This window comes from Capricornis sumatraensis, chromosome 3 (assembly GCF_032405125.1).
Source record: "Capricornis sumatraensis isolate serow.1 chromosome 3, serow.2, whole genome shotgun sequence".
Taxonomy (NCBI): Eukaryota; Metazoa; Chordata; class Mammalia; order Artiodactyla; family Bovidae; genus Capricornis; species Capricornis sumatraensis.
The window spans coordinates 62,789,056-62,801,207 of NC_091071.1; the positions used below are offsets into that span (position 1 = coordinate 62,789,056).

At 43.8% G+C, this 12,152-nt stretch overlaps 1 protein-coding gene across 4 annotated transcripts in view; it reads left to right on the top strand.

Moving 5' to 3' along the window:
• The window catches only part of TTN (titin), a 272,102-nt gene extending 263,129 nt beyond the window's left edge, over nt 1-8,973 (top strand). For all 4 annotated transcript variants that reach the window (XM_068969318.1, XM_068969319.1, XM_068969320.1 and 1 more), the window contains 6 exons: nt 109-5,738; nt 5,880-6,036; nt 6,767-7,458; nt 7,551-7,704; nt 8,239-8,541; nt 8,675-8,973. In XM_068969318.1, coding sequence (XP_068825419.1) covers nt 109-5,738; nt 5,880-6,036; nt 6,767-7,458; nt 7,551-7,704; nt 8,239-8,541; nt 8,675-8,973 — 7,235 coding nt within the window. The remainder of the gene's footprint in view (nt 1-108; nt 5,739-5,879; nt 6,037-6,766; nt 7,459-7,550; nt 7,705-8,238; nt 8,542-8,674) is intronic.
• The last annotated feature ends 3,179 nt before the right edge of the window (nt 8,974-12,152 follow it).

Below are 12,152 nucleotides of genomic sequence, written 5' to 3' on the forward strand. Positions count from 1 at the left end.
GTAGACATCATTTTGGTGCAAGATTACATATTATTAATAGGGTGGGGCACTTTTATGTAGTTTTGGGTGTTGTTAAATTTTATTCTTCCTTCTTTTGTTCTGATACAGTTCCAGCCAAGATACACTTGCCTAAAAATCTTGAAGGCATGGGAGCAGTCCACGCTCTCCGAGGTGAGGTAATCAGCATCAAGATCCCATTCAGTGGCAAACCAGATCCAGTGATCACCTGGCAGAAAGGACAAGATCTCATCGACAACAATGGCCACTACCAAGTTATTGTCACAAGGTCGTTCACATCACTTGTTTTCCCCAATGGAGTGGAGAGAAAAGATGCTGGTTTCTATGTGGTCTGTGCTAAAAACAGATTTGGAATTGACCAGAAGACAGTTGAACTGGATGTGGCTGATGTTCCCGACCCCCCCAGAGGAGTCAAAGTTAGTGACGTGTCACGAGATTCTGTGAACTTAACATGGACCGAGCCAGCTTCTGATGGTGGCAGCAAAGTCACCAACTACATTGTTGAAAAGTGTGCAACCACCGCAGAAAGATGGATCCGGGTAGGACAGGCCCGAGAAACACGTTATACCGTGGTCAACTTATTTGGAAAAACAAGTTACCAGTTCCGTATAATAGCAGAGAATAAATTTGGCCTAAGCAAACCTTCTGAGCCTTCAGAACCAACAGTAACCAAAGAAGACAAGACCAGGGCTATGAACTATGATGAAGAGGTAGATGAAACCAGGGAAGTTTCTATGACCAAAGCATCCCACTCTTCAACCAAGGAGCTTTATGAGAAATATATGATTGCTGAAGATCTTGGCCGTGGTCAGTTTGGAATTGTCCACCGTTGTGTTGAAACATCCTCAAAGAAGACGTACATGGCCAAATTTGTGAAAGTCAAAGGGACTGATCAAGTTTTGGTAAAGAAAGAAATTTCCATTCTAAATATAGCTAGGCACCGAAACATGTTATACCTCCATGAATCATTTGAAAGCATGGAAGAATTAGTTATGATCTTTGAGTTCCTATCAGGACTTGACATATTTGAGCGCATTAACACAAGTGCTTTTGAACTTAATGAGAGAGAAATCGTAAGCTATGTTCGCCAGGTGTGCGAAGCACTTGAGTTCTTACACAGCCATAATATTGGACACTTTGACATTAGACCAGACAACATCATTTACCAAACAAGAAGGAGCTCCACCATTAAAATCATAGAATTTGGTCAAGCCCGTCAGCTGAAGCCAGGGGACAACTTTAGGCTTCAGTTCACTGCCCCTGAATACTATGCTCCTGAGGTCCACCAGCATGATGTTGTCAGCACAGCCACGGACATGTGGTCTCTTGGAACACTGGTGTACGTGCTGTTGAGTGGCATCAATCCATTCCTGGCCGAAACTAACCAGCAGGTCATTGAGAACATCATGAATGCTGAATACACCTTTGATGAAGAAGCATTCCAAGAGATCAGCCTCGAAGCCATGGACTTTGTTGACCGGTTATTAGTGAAAGAGAGAAAATCTCGCATGACAGCATCTGAGGCCCTTCAGCATCCATGGCTGAAGCAGAAGACAGAAAGAGTCAGTACTAAAGTGATCAGGACATTGAAACACCGACGCTACTACCACACCCTAGTCAAGAAAGACCTCAACATGGTTGTGTCTGCAGCCCGGATCTCCTGTGGTGGTGCAATTCGATCTCAGAAGGGAGTGAGCATTGCTAAAGTTAAAGTGGCATCCATTGAAATTGGCCCCGTTTCTGGGCAGATAATGCATGCAGTTGGAGAAGAAGGAGGCTATGTCAAATATGTATGCAGAATTGAAAATTACGATCAGTCAACCCAGGTGACTTGGTACTTCGGTGTCAGACAGCTGGAGAACAGTGAGAAATATGAAATCACATATGAAGATGGAGTGGCCACCATGTATGTCAAAGACATCACCAAATTTGATGATGGTACCTACAGATGCAAAGTAGTCAATGACTATGGTGAAGACAGTTCTTATGCAGAGCTCTTTGTTAAAGGTGTGAGAGAAGTTTACGACTATTATTGCCGTAGAACTGTGAAGAAACTTAAGCGCAGAACAGATACCATGAGACTCCTGGAAAGACCACCTGAATTCACCCTACCTCTCTATAACAAGACAGCTTATGTGGGTGAAAATGTCCGGTTTGGTGTAACCATAACTGTCCACCCAGAGCCTCGAGTAACGTGGTACAAATCAGGTCAGAAAATCAAACCAGGTGATGATGACAGGAAGTACATATTTGAGTCGGACAAAGGTCTTTACCAATTAACAATCAACAGCGTAACTATGGATGATGATGCCGAATATACCGTTGTGGCAAGGAACAAATACGGTGAGGACAGCTGCAAAGCAAAGCTGACTGTAACTCCACACCCACCTCCATCAGATACGACCCTCAGACCCATGTTCAAACGGCTACTGGCAAACGCAGAATGCCAAGAAGGCCAAAGTGTCTGCTTTGAGATCAGAGTGTCTGGCATCCCCCCACCAACGTTAAAATGGGAGAAAGATGGTCGGCCACTCTCCCTTGGGCCTAACATTGAAATTATCCATGAAGGCTTGGATTATTACGCTCTTCACATCAGGGATACTTTGCCAGAAGACACTGGTTATTACAGGGTCACAGCCACAAATACAGCTGGATCCACCAGCTGCCAGGCCCACCTACAAGTGGAACGCCTAAGGTATGTCAAACAGGAATTCAAGACAAAAGAGGAGCACGAACGACATGTGCAGAGGCAGATTGACAAGACCCTGAGAATGGCTGAAATTCTTTCTGGCACTGAGGCTGTGCCACTAACGCAGGTCGCCCAGGAGGCGCTGAGAGAAGCTGCCATCCTCTACAAACCAGCCGTCAGCACCAAGACTGTGAAAGGAGAATACCGGCTTGAGACGGAAGAAAAGAAGGAGGAGAGGAAGCTCCGCATGCCTTACGAAGTCCCAGAGCCGCGCAAGTACAAACAGACCACCATAGAAGAAGACCAACACATTAAGCAGTTTGTGCCCATGTCTGACATGAAGTGGTATAAGAAGATACGGGATCAATTTGAAATGCCTGGGAAGATTGACAGAGTTGTACAGAAGAGGCCCAAGCGCATCCGCCTTTCAAGATGGGAACAGTTCTATGTGATGCCTCTCCCACGCATCACCGATCAATACAGACCTAAGTGGCGGATTCCCAAACTGTCCCAAGATGACCTTGAAATGGTGAGACCAGCCCGCCGGCGCACACCTTCTCCCGATTACTACTATTATTACAGACCCAGGAGACGTTCTCTTGGTGACATCTCCGACGAAGAATTACTCCTGCCCATTGATGACTACCTGGCAATGAAGAGAACAGAGGAAGAGAGGCTGCGTCTTGAAGAAGAGCTGGAACTGGGTTTTTCAGCCTCACCCCCTAGCCGGAGCCCTCCTCGTTTTGAGCTTTCAAGTCTGCGTTATTCTTCCCCACAAGCTCACGTCAAGGTGGAGGAAGCAAGAAGAGACTTCAGATACTCAACCTATCACATCCCAACCAGGGAAGAGAGCAGCACAAGCTACGCAGAGCTGCGGGAGCGGCATGCCCGCGCCTCGCACAGGCAGGCCCATCAGCGGCAGAGGATCATGGCCGAGAGAGAGGACCACGAGCTGCTGCGGCCCGTCACCACCACCCAGCGCCTCTCAGAATACAAGAGCGAGCTGGACCACCTGGCGAAGGAAGCTAAGTCTAGAAAGAAATCAAGACGCCAGAGAGAAGTGACTGAAATAACGGAAATCGAGGAAGAATATGAGATCTCCAAACACGCGCAGAGAGAGACGTCCTCCTCGGTGTCCAGGCTGCTGAGACGCCGGCGCTCATTGTCTCCCACCTACATCGAGTTGATGAGGCCCGTATCCGAGCTGATCCGGCCGCGGCCACGGCCAGCTGAGGAATATGAAGATGAAGAAGATGAAGAAGATGTAGAAAGAAGGTCTCCTACCCCAGAGAGGACTCGTCCACGTTCCCCCAGCCCTGTGTCTAGTGAGCGATCACTGTCAAGATTTGAGAGGTCGGCACGATTTGATATCTTTTCCAGGTATGAGTCCATGAAAGCCGCTCTAAAGACTCAGAAGACATCGGAAAGGCAGTATGAGGTTTTGACTCAGCAGCCTTTTACACTGGACCACGCGCCTCGAATCACACTGAGGATGCGTTCCCACCGGGTTCCCTGCGGCCAAAATACAAGTTTTATCTTAAACGTTCAGTCAAAACCAACTGCGGAGGTCAAATGGTACCACAATGGTGTAGAACTCCAAGAGAGCAGTAAGATTCATTACACCAACACCAGTGGGGTCCTGACCCTAGAAATTCTGGACTGTCACATTGATGACAGTGGAACATACCGTGTTGTGTGCACCAACTACAAAGGTGAGGCTTCTGACTATGCGACCTTGGACGTCACAGGAGGGGATTACACTACCTATGCTTCCCAGCGCAAAGACGAACAGGTTCCCCGATCTGTCTTCCCTGAGCTGACAAGAACAGAGGCATATGCAGTTTCGTCCTTTAAGAAAACATCTGAGATGGAAGCTTCCTCTTCCGTCAGGGAAATGAAATCACTGATGACGGAGACCCGGGAAAGTCTCTCCTCCTATGAACACCATGCGTCCGCAGAAATGAAAAGTGCTGCAATCGAAGAAAAGTCGCTGGAAGAAAAGTCCACACACAGAAAGATCAAGACGACTTTGGCAGCAAGAATTCTCACAAAGCCAAGGTCCATAACCGTCTACGAAGGTGAGTCTGCAAGGTTCTCTTGCGATACAGATGGTGAGCCGGTACCAACTGTGACATGGCTGCGTGGGGGACAAGTCATAAGCACTTCTGCCCGCCGCCAAGTGACCACCTTGAAGTACAAGTCAACTTTTGAGATCTCTTCAGTCCAGGCTTCAGATGAGGGCAGCTACAGCGTGGTGGTTGAGAACAGCGAAGGGAGGCAAGAGGCGCAGTTTACTCTGACTGTTCAGAAGGCCAGGGTTACTGAAAAGGCTGTGACGGCACCACCGAGAGTCAAGTCCCCGGAGCCTCGGGTAAAATCCCCAGAAGGAGCCAAGTCTCCAAAACGAGTGAAATCCCCAGAACCAGTGACTCCTCACCCTAAAGCTGTGCCACCCACAGAGACAAAACCTACACCAACAGAAAAGGTTCAGCAGTTGCCAGTTGCTGCCCCACCTAAGATAATTCAGTCCTTGAAAGCAGAAGCTTCTAAAGACATAGCCAAGCTGACCTGTGTGGTTGAAAGCAGTGCATTATGTGCAAAAGAGGTCACCTGGTACAAAGACGGCAGGAGACTGAAGGAAAATGGGCATTTCCAGTTTCACTATTCTGCAGATGGTACCTATGAGCTCAAAATCCTCAACCTCACCGAATCCGATCGTGGAGAATACGTTTGTGAGGTTTCTGGTGAAGGTGGAACTTCCAAAACTAACTTCCAATTTGTGGGACAAGCCTTTAAGAGTATCCATGAGCAGGTGTCAAGCATATCAGAAACCAAGAAAGCAGCTCAGAAAACTGCCGAGTCAACAGAAACCAAGAAAACTGAACCCAAAGCTCCTGCGCCAATTTCCACAAAACCAGTAATTGTTACTGGTCTGCAGGATACCACTGTTTCTTCAGACGCTGTTGCTAAATTTGCAGTTAAAGTTACTGGAGAACCCCAGCCGACTGTCATTTGGACAAAGGATGGAAAGGTAACTGGTTCTTAAATGACCTTATTTTCTTAAAAAAAAAAAAAAAAGGAAGAAAACTAACCCTCTTCCCTTTTTCCCAACTCCCAAAGAAAGTTTAAGAGTAACTCACTTTTTAAAATTCAAATCACTTGCATTCCACAGGCTATAACACAAGGAGGTAAATACAAACTCTCTGAAGACAAAGGAGCATTCTTCCTAGAAATTCATAAGACTGATACTTCTGACAGTGGACTTTATACTTGTACAATAACAAACTCAGCTGGATCTGTGTCCTCTAGCTGCAAATTAACAATAAAAGGTAAGTTGGCTTTTATTCTTACCAACAATTTTCGGAAAACTATATTAAGGAGACATTTCTAAACATGCTTGCTTACACACACCAAAAAAGTATTAAAATAAAAACTGTTTTACCAAGTTACAGAGTACCATTTGTACACAAATGTATAAATACACATATTTGAAGTTAGAATATAATTTATTAAGTGCATGATTGTATGTAGTGTTATATAAGAGTCCCAGATATTATGTAAGATGCCTGCTCCCTGTAATGTTTAAGAATGAATAGTCAGATGAATGTACCAAATGGTACTTCTTCCCTAAAACTTCACTCTTGCTAATTTTCCAAAGCAGTGGAAAGTTAATGATAACAGTCCAAAGCTGTATCAGTTTTCCCAATTAAAATGAGTTTGCCGTCATCTGAATCTTCTAAAACATAATTAAATTGTTTTAATTAATCAAAATCTCCTAAATCCATCCATCTCCCAGATCCTTTAACTATTCAAAACTTTTTTCCCCTTAAGCCACAGAATTCATTCTTCAATTTAGTTTAGTTTAAATAATCATTACACTGGTCTCGAAAGTCACACATGACAACTTTCCAAGATCGGGGCTGAGAAAGTATCATGTATTAACCTACACTGCATGCGTAAGTCAGTGTTTTTTCTTTGTATATTACTTGCAGAATCCACAAGACAAAAGGGTAGGACCTCTTTTCCATTCAATTTGCTTTACTGAGGTTTCTTTTTCAGTTGTAAAAGACACTGAGATACAGAAGGTATCTGCACAAAAGACCTCCGAAATTACGTCCCAGAAGAAGGCATCTATCCAAGAGGAAATTTCCAAGAAAGCCCTCATTTCTGAAGAAATCAAGACGTCAGAGGTAAAATCTCACGAAAAACTAGCTCTCAAGGAGGAAGCTTCCACACTTCTGATTTCCGAAAAAGTCAAGAAATCAGAAGCCACCTCCCTGGAAAAATCTGTTGTCCATGAGGAAATCACTAAAACATCACAGGCATCGGAAGACATCCGAACTCATGCTGAGATCAAAGCATTTTCTACTCAGATGAGTATAACTGATGGTCAGAAAGTGACTCTGAAAGCCAACATCGCTGGTGCCACTGATGTGAAATGGGTACTGAACGGGGTGGAGCTCAGCAATTCTGATGAGTATAGGTACGGCATCTCAGGCAGCGACCATACCCTGACCATCAAGCAGGCTGGTCACAAAGATGAAGGGATCCTCACCTGCATCGGCAAAACCAGCCAAGGCATCATTAAGTGTCAGTATGATCTGACCCTAAGCAAAGAACTCTCAGATGCTCCAGCCTTCATCTCACAGCCCAGATCTCAAAATGTTAATGAAGGACAAAACGTTCTCTTTTCTTGTGAAATCAGTGGTGAGCCATCGCCTGAAATCGAATGGTTTAAAAACAACCTGCCAGTAAGTTTAATTATGAATGTTACTGAAGAGAACTTTCAATACTTTACTCCTGAAGAGCTCAAAGAAACACTTTTTTTTTCTCTTTTTTTTAGATTTCTATTTCTTCAAATATCAGTGTAAGTCGCTCCAGAAATGTATATTCTCTTGAAATCCGAAATGCATCAGTAAGTGACAGTGGGAAGTATACAATTAAGGCCAAAAATTTCCGTGGCCAGTGTTCAGCTACTGCTTCCTTAACAGTCCTTCGTAAGTATATCTTTACCACTTTTGTTACTTGCTTAAGGCCATTGTATGGTTCTGCTTTTTGCTTTTGTCTTTCTGAGCACAGCAAACTCTCAGGAGCCTCTTTGAATACCATGTGTAAGAGACACAGGCTTCCTGTGTGAATTCAGTCTTAACAGTCAATGTTTCTTTATAGCTAGATAGAAATATGGATAAGTTAACTTTCAAAGCAAAGCTACCAGCTGTCCTGTTACATGTATTTTCAGAATGCACAATATAAAAATTATTTTCTATTTCTATGACTAACCATTTTTTTCCCTAGTGATTCTAGCACCTGCATGAAATGTAATACTATAAATATAAGGATTCATTTCTGGGAGACACTGGGCTAGCTCTTGACAACTGTATGTATGTATTTGCTTATGCTTTCACAGCAAATCATTTGGGTTATGTTTCTGTGTGTGCGTGTCTAAGTTTCCATTTCTGCAAGTCAATGTCAGATGTCACAAATTAACCAGATGTCATTGATGTTCACTGTGTATCTGCTATGCTCCACAGCTCTAGTTGAAGAACCTCCCAGAGAGGTAGTATTGAGAACAAGTGGTGACACGAGCTTGCAAGGAAGCTTCTCGTCTCAGTCAGTCCAAATGTCTGCCTCTAAGCAGGAGGCCTCCTTCAGCAGTTTCAGCAGCAGCAGTGCTAGCAGCATGACTGAAATGAAATTTGCAAGCATGTCTGCCCAAAGCATGTCCTCCATGCAAGAGTCCTTTGTAGAAATGAGTTCCAGCAGTTTTATGGGAAAATCTAGTATGACACATCTGGAGAGTTCAACTAGTAGAATGCTTAAAGCAGGCCTAAGAGGTGAGCAATCAAATTATCGGTAGAGGTAGACAAGCCTAGTAGCATGGTAGAATCTTTAGTACACACAATTCAGTAGAATGCAAGTTTTTATTTTTTTTCAGTGATTCTAAAAGTTTGTTGTTGTTCCATAAAGGAATTCCACCTAAAATTGAAGCTCTTCCCCCTGACATCAGCATTGATGAAGGAAAAGTTTTAACAGTAGCCTGCGCTTTTACGGGTGAGCCTACCCCGGAAATAACATGGTCCCGTGGTGGAAGAACAATTCATGATCAAGAACAGCAAGGGCGATTCCACATTGAAAACACAGATGACCTGACGACTCTGATCATCATGGACGTACGGAAACAAGATGGTGGACTGTATACCCTGAGTTTAGGGAATGAATTTGGATCTGATTCTGCTACTGTGAATATAAATATTCGATCCATTTAAGAGGGCCTGTGCTCTCACACTCAGACTCATTCTTAACCTTACCCAAATGATTCACATGGACTAATCTTTCTATCTTTCTGATCTGTAAATACTTAAAAAAAGAGTAGTTTTGTATCAACCTAAATGAGTCGAAGTTCAAAAATAATACATTTCAGTCTTTTCATAATTGTTGACCTCAGAAGATTACACATTTTCTAGTGACATGTACATACTGTATATAGCCGAATTAACGGTTATAAAGTTTTGTACCATTTATTTTATGACATTTTACACTGTAACTATTGAAACTAACGGTTGGTAGGAGAAAGTTTCTTATGGAACGAATACCCTGCTCAACACTTAATCAATCTTTGTGCCTCAACATAATGTTGATGTCTAAGTATGCCTCAATGGGTCGAGGAATTCCCCATTGAAGATGTCCTATCCACCGAAAAATGCTGTGCACGTCACCTGATATGCACCGATACATATGGAATCAGAAATGTAAGGCATTGGTGATGTTTGCATTTACCCTCCTGTAAGCAACACTTTAACGTCTTACATTTTCTCTGATGATGTCACACTCAAAATTATCATGACTTAAATATTACCAGAACAAAGTGTAACGGCCAACACTTTGTTCGCTCATTTCACACTGTCTCTGACCATAGAGAGTGCCTGGGTAGCTTGGAAAAGTAACATCACCTGGCCATCCCCTCAGTTAACCAAGTTATTCATGCATTCCTATGCCAGAGCAGTGTCAACTCTTGGAGGTTCAGGGGTGCAGCCAACGCCTTCATGTGGTAGTTCTAAATTTAAACCAGAAACTGGGGCAACTAAGCAATGAGCCACAGCAAAAAATAAAGAACAAAATAAAGCTGTCGTTAAATTTAAAAACAACAAAGTATTACTAACTGCCCAAAATATCAATTTGATGTAGTTCTTTTCATGCAAGTTTAAATTCAATTGTTAGTTATAATTGTTGGACCTCCTTGAGATAGTAACAACAAAATAAAGCAAGCTATCTGCACCTCAAAATGTGTGGCTGATTGTTTTCTGTGAAATTCTGCAGCTGGGGAGGTATGTGCCTTTGAAAATCACAGAAATGATCATAGAGAAGAAAAAGCAACTCAAGTTCTCTACAGCAAATATTTAAATTATCATGTTGAATGTATTCAACAATTTTTTAAAAGCACAGATATGATTCTCATGGATAAATTTATCCCCAGAAGTTAACAAAAATCCTCCAAAATAAATCTTCTAAACATATTATCAAGAAAAATATTTTTATAGGGACTGATTCAGCTAAATCCAAAGGTACAGGAACATCAAAAATTCACAATATTTTGTGCAAAGATGAGCAAGATGAGATAGACCCTGTCCCTTAAGAATCATATAGAAGAGAAAATGACCACTTCCGGGAAAATGATCAATTGTGCAACTGAATCCATTACTGACTATTGTAGCTCCAAACTGAGACAGAACAAATCAGTCTTCAAAGCTAAAAGACTTTTTTTTTTTAAAGAACTCATTTTAAATCATATAGTCCTACCATGCTTTTCAAAACAACTGTTCTATACTTAATAATAAAATACCTAGCACCAGAAAAATCTGTATTTATCCATCTGATTAGATAATCCTAATTGTAAACCTATAAAGTTGATTCTTTGCCTAAATTACCCCCTAAATGTAAATATAAGTGGCCAAAGTTGAAGCAAATGCACAGTCAGTTCCTACTCCCCAAAGAAGATCTTGGGTCTGCATTAATTTATTCAGCAAATATTCTTTCTTAAAGCTTCCTTGGTGGCTCAGCGGTAAAAGAATTCGCCTGCTGATCCAGGAGACTCGGGTTCAATCCCTGGGTCAGGAAGATCCCTTGGAGAAGGGAATGGCAACCTGCTCCAGTATTCTTGCCTGGGAAATCCATGGACAGAGGAGCCTGGTGGGCTACATACAGTCCATGCGGTCACAAGAGTCAGACACGACTTAGCGATTAGACAAAAACAACTGCAACAAATTCTTTAAGTCAGATTTCCTAAAAGCAGACTCTAGTTGTTTGAGGGACTGCTCTCAGAAAGAAGTAAGTGAGGGGAGCAGAGCAGGGGAAGAAAGCTAAGCAAGAATGTGGTCTCAGCAGGAGCTTCAGCCCCATCCCATAAGTACCATAGTTGGTTCCACCTGGGAACAGGAACGCAGACCATCTGGATCCCCTCATCAGTGGCTACATGCTGTGAGCTTGTGGGGGTGGGGATGGGTGAGGGAAATAATCTCTGGGGTGAAGGGCACCCCTTGGCCAGACGGCTCTCTGCAGACTAGGGCAGCTCAACAACCAATGCTCACGAAACCAGGTCAGATACGCATAACCTGGTTCTGGGCAGTACCGACAGCACCCACACCACCACCAAACAACTTAATACCTATTCTTGAGACACTGGGACCTGGGACTGTTTGCTGTAGTGCCTGCACCTGGACAAATGTCTCCTCAAGCAACAAAATACAGAGAAACTACAAAGGACTAAAAATAACTGCATGCCTGTGCAGTTGGGGCAAATTATGAACAAGATACAGAAAAGACCAAAAACCCACACAGCACCATCAGGTAGGTGGGCAGACCACCTAAGCCATCCCCGGACCCACTGCTACCCTCACCCCATGTAAGGAACCAGCTCACCCCTGCTCCCCTCCAGGAAGCAAGCAAGGGAAACTGTCACTTGTTTCTGCTCCTTCCTGTTGCAGCAGGGGCCCCAATAAAGGCTTGCTGGAACTTCCTGTCTAGCCTCGTATCAATTTCTGTTGACTAAGGAGGCCACGAACTCTGGTCAGTAACATACTTTTTGGGAACACAGTGAAGGGACAGCTATCCCCGTCCCAAGAGAGGATCTGAGCACAGCCAGGGACCGCCGAATGCGGCTTCCCCCTGGGCGACGACCACTCGCCTGGACCTCATTTCAGTGTCACCACGTTTGATACGTCTGCCTTCCTGGCCGCTGGCGGTCTCAGACCCTCATTCAGGCAACACTCTCCCCCCAACTTTGTCCCTTTCCCTCTCCTGAAATCTCTCTACTTCTCCCCTCTCTGTCCTCTTACTTGTGCCCCATCCTTCCCAGAGAGTGGCCATTGGGCAGCTGCTCCATCACTCCTCTTGGCTCGTGAGACACTCTGGCCAGCAACAGCTCCCCTTGACCAGTGAAAAACAGGTG